The sequence below is a fragment of the Alosa alosa genome, chromosome 14 (genome assembly GCF_017589495.1).
Source record: "Alosa alosa isolate M-15738 ecotype Scorff River chromosome 14, AALO_Geno_1.1, whole genome shotgun sequence".
Classification (NCBI taxonomy): Eukaryota; Metazoa; Chordata; class Actinopteri; order Clupeiformes; family Clupeidae; genus Alosa; species Alosa alosa.
Window position 1 is genome coordinate 4,349,426 of NC_063202.1, and position 2,740 is coordinate 4,352,165.

Below are 2,740 nucleotides of genomic sequence, written 5' to 3' on the forward strand. Positions count from 1 at the left end.
ACAATGGCCCTGTCTGCTCGATAGCATGCTAGCTGCTCCAGTTGTACAGCAGAGTCCGGAATGTTGTCATTTAACCAAGTGTAAATGTTGTCATTTAGGTAAGTATAAACTGTGACGCAACATGTCATGCTGTCAAGGGGAACTTAGAGTGAGGGCCATCCAGAGATAGGAAAAGACATTTCCTCTTTGCTATTCATTGCCATGGTGATGGAGCTCAAATTTGTCCTGAGTTGCTGCTGGGGATTTACTCCACAGTGCTGACTTTTGCATGCAGGAAGGATTGGAAGTGTGTGCATCTCTTTAGGGTACAGATCTGTACGACTGGCTTCACAGATTATGCCTGTGAAGCAGAGGGAATAGAATGGAGAGGCCAGGCAGATAAATATATAAGTCTGAAGAGTCAATCTGTTTCACTACATAGAGGATGAAGAGGATCAATACAGAGTAAAATCATTTGCCGTATATAATGTGGCTTATAGAGAATCCAAACAGAATTGTAAGGATATGCTATTCTTGCTACTGCTGCTACTACTGCTACTGTACTACTACTGAATTACGATATAAAAAATATATTTACTTCATTAAGACCCTACAGGATATATACTGTATATGATTGCTAATAAATGGGTATAATTACCGGTACAGCCCTTGAGGATGAAAGAACAGAATTAGCTGTACAGTTCTCTGATGGCACATGAATGGTCCGTTGATCTGCTGCTCCTCGGAATCTGAAGGCTCTGAAGCCTGGGCAGACTTGGAGGATCTGGGCAACAACAACCAAAAAACTCCCCCAAATCTATTCTGAGATCGTCACACGCAGCTTGTTTGACATTCACCAAGTCACAAAGCAGGCCATGCCTTGAGGAAATATGTTAGTGTGCAACGGCACAAACACACACCCAATCACACATACAAGGAGACACAAGAATAGTTACAAAATATCTTCAGGAGTTTGGTGGAGGCTCAAACCTACGTTTAGCAGCTGTTTATAGTGGAATACTATAGATACTTTAGACAGACAATAGACCCAAAGGTTGTAAGGAGACAGACAAGGTCCTTAGAAAGAAAGGAAATTTGAAGTGAATGTCTTGTCAGCTCTACAGTATTCCTTCGGCAAGATGAATTAAACACAATGGTTACCTCATGTAGCCTCAGATGTCTTTTATTATAAAGGCTGTCTAGATTATTCTCTACCTATTCTCTAACACTGCAGCAGGTTTAACGTGTGCTCACGTTTCATCATGAAGCTCCACCTTTAGCAGTAATTCCAACATTTCCTAATAGGATTGCCAGTATTTCCACTTTTCTGTAATTTTTCCTTGAGGTCAAAGACCTTGAGGCGGACGGCACAGAAAAATTACGTGTAACAGGAAATAATGCGTCAGTGTTAACACAGATTTAAAGGGGCACAGAGATTTTGAATTACCTGAACAATTCACGTTTCATTATTCTGGACATTGTGTGATAGAATGTTGATAAATCAGGGTAATCAGTGGTAGGGTATTACAAGATAGTAGAAATATTTTCAAATTTAACAGTTACAAAAGTTCTACAGCTATAGCAGTCATCTATCAACAAATACAACAAAGGAATATCAAATATCAGGATTAAAATATTTATATGTAATCATGTGTTTCAATGACATTTAGCCATGAATTTAATTGAACTCGTTCCACTTCTTTTATGAACAACTCCCTTCATGTGAGTAGCATGAAACTGTACAAAGCCAAGCATGACAACAAGTGGGTGTTCTATGAATACATTTCTATTTGCTATTTGCTAAAAAACAGAAATGGTTGGTTTCCTCTTCCTCTCATAATTTATCCAAAGGTCAGCTTCAAAGTGTGCCTGTTCAAACCCTCTGCATAACTTAAATACATTCTTAAATTAATGTTTTACATTAGTCTTATTAACTGTGCTCTGCATGTACAATAATTCTTGCAAAGGCTTATTTTGTATTTGGCAAAACATGAAACCTCTAAAAGGTCATTGAAGGACTTTTTCAAAGACAAAATTGACCTCTGAAGAGCTTGGTCATTTAACAGTAAATACTGAATTTTAAAGCTAAATTTAAATTCTTCCTGTTGGGCGATATACACTATGTCAATACATACTGCTGACACATAATAATTTCAAAGATGACATTAATCATAGTGCACAGTACAAGCGATACACATTCAGTGACTTGCCATACATCTATTGTCAAATATTGTTTGACCAACATTATTTTACAATATGCACAATTTTGAAATATTTCAAGAGTCACTCTCTTATATAATCTACCCTGAGCACCAAATACATGTAGGTATACTGTTTTGTATGGACCAGTGAGACAATGCCACATCTGTATTGGCTTCAAGTAAGGACAGGACTTTAGATTAGCTCTGCTCCCCCTCTAACTGACCGCTGGATCAGAGGCACCTGAGACTGGGTGAGTTTGCTCTCTGCTCTCTACATTATGTGTTACTGCCGCCGCTGCATCATCTGCTGCCGCTGCTGCTACTGTAGTGCCTGCTGACCTGTGATCAGCTCCCACGGCTTCAGAGACACTAGCAAAGCCTTGTTCCCTAGAGACAGGAGAGGGAAAGAAACGAACCCACATCAGAGATCTGCGATCACATATTCTTTGATTCTGCGATCTTGAATTTCCCCTTGGGGATCAATAATCAATCAATCAATCTATCAATCTATCTATCTATCTATCCATCATGTGTGTCTCTCTTACAGTATGTGTGTCCCA

General features: G+C 39.1%; 1 protein-coding gene across 2 annotated transcripts in view; it reads right to left on the bottom strand.

The window, feature by feature from the left end:
- Positions 1 to 1,601: 1,601 nt before the first annotated feature.
- Positions 1,602 to 2,740, bottom strand: part of dhodh (dihydroorotate dehydrogenase) — a 7,531-nt gene continuing 6,392 nt past the window's right edge. For both annotated transcript variants that reach the window (XM_048263540.1, XM_048263541.1), the window contains exon 9: positions 1,602 to 2,567. In XM_048263540.1, coding sequence (XP_048119497.1) covers positions 2,396 to 2,567 — 172 coding nt within the window. In that variant the 3' untranslated portion in view covers positions 1,602 to 2,395. The remainder of the gene's footprint in view (positions 2,568 to 2,740) is intronic.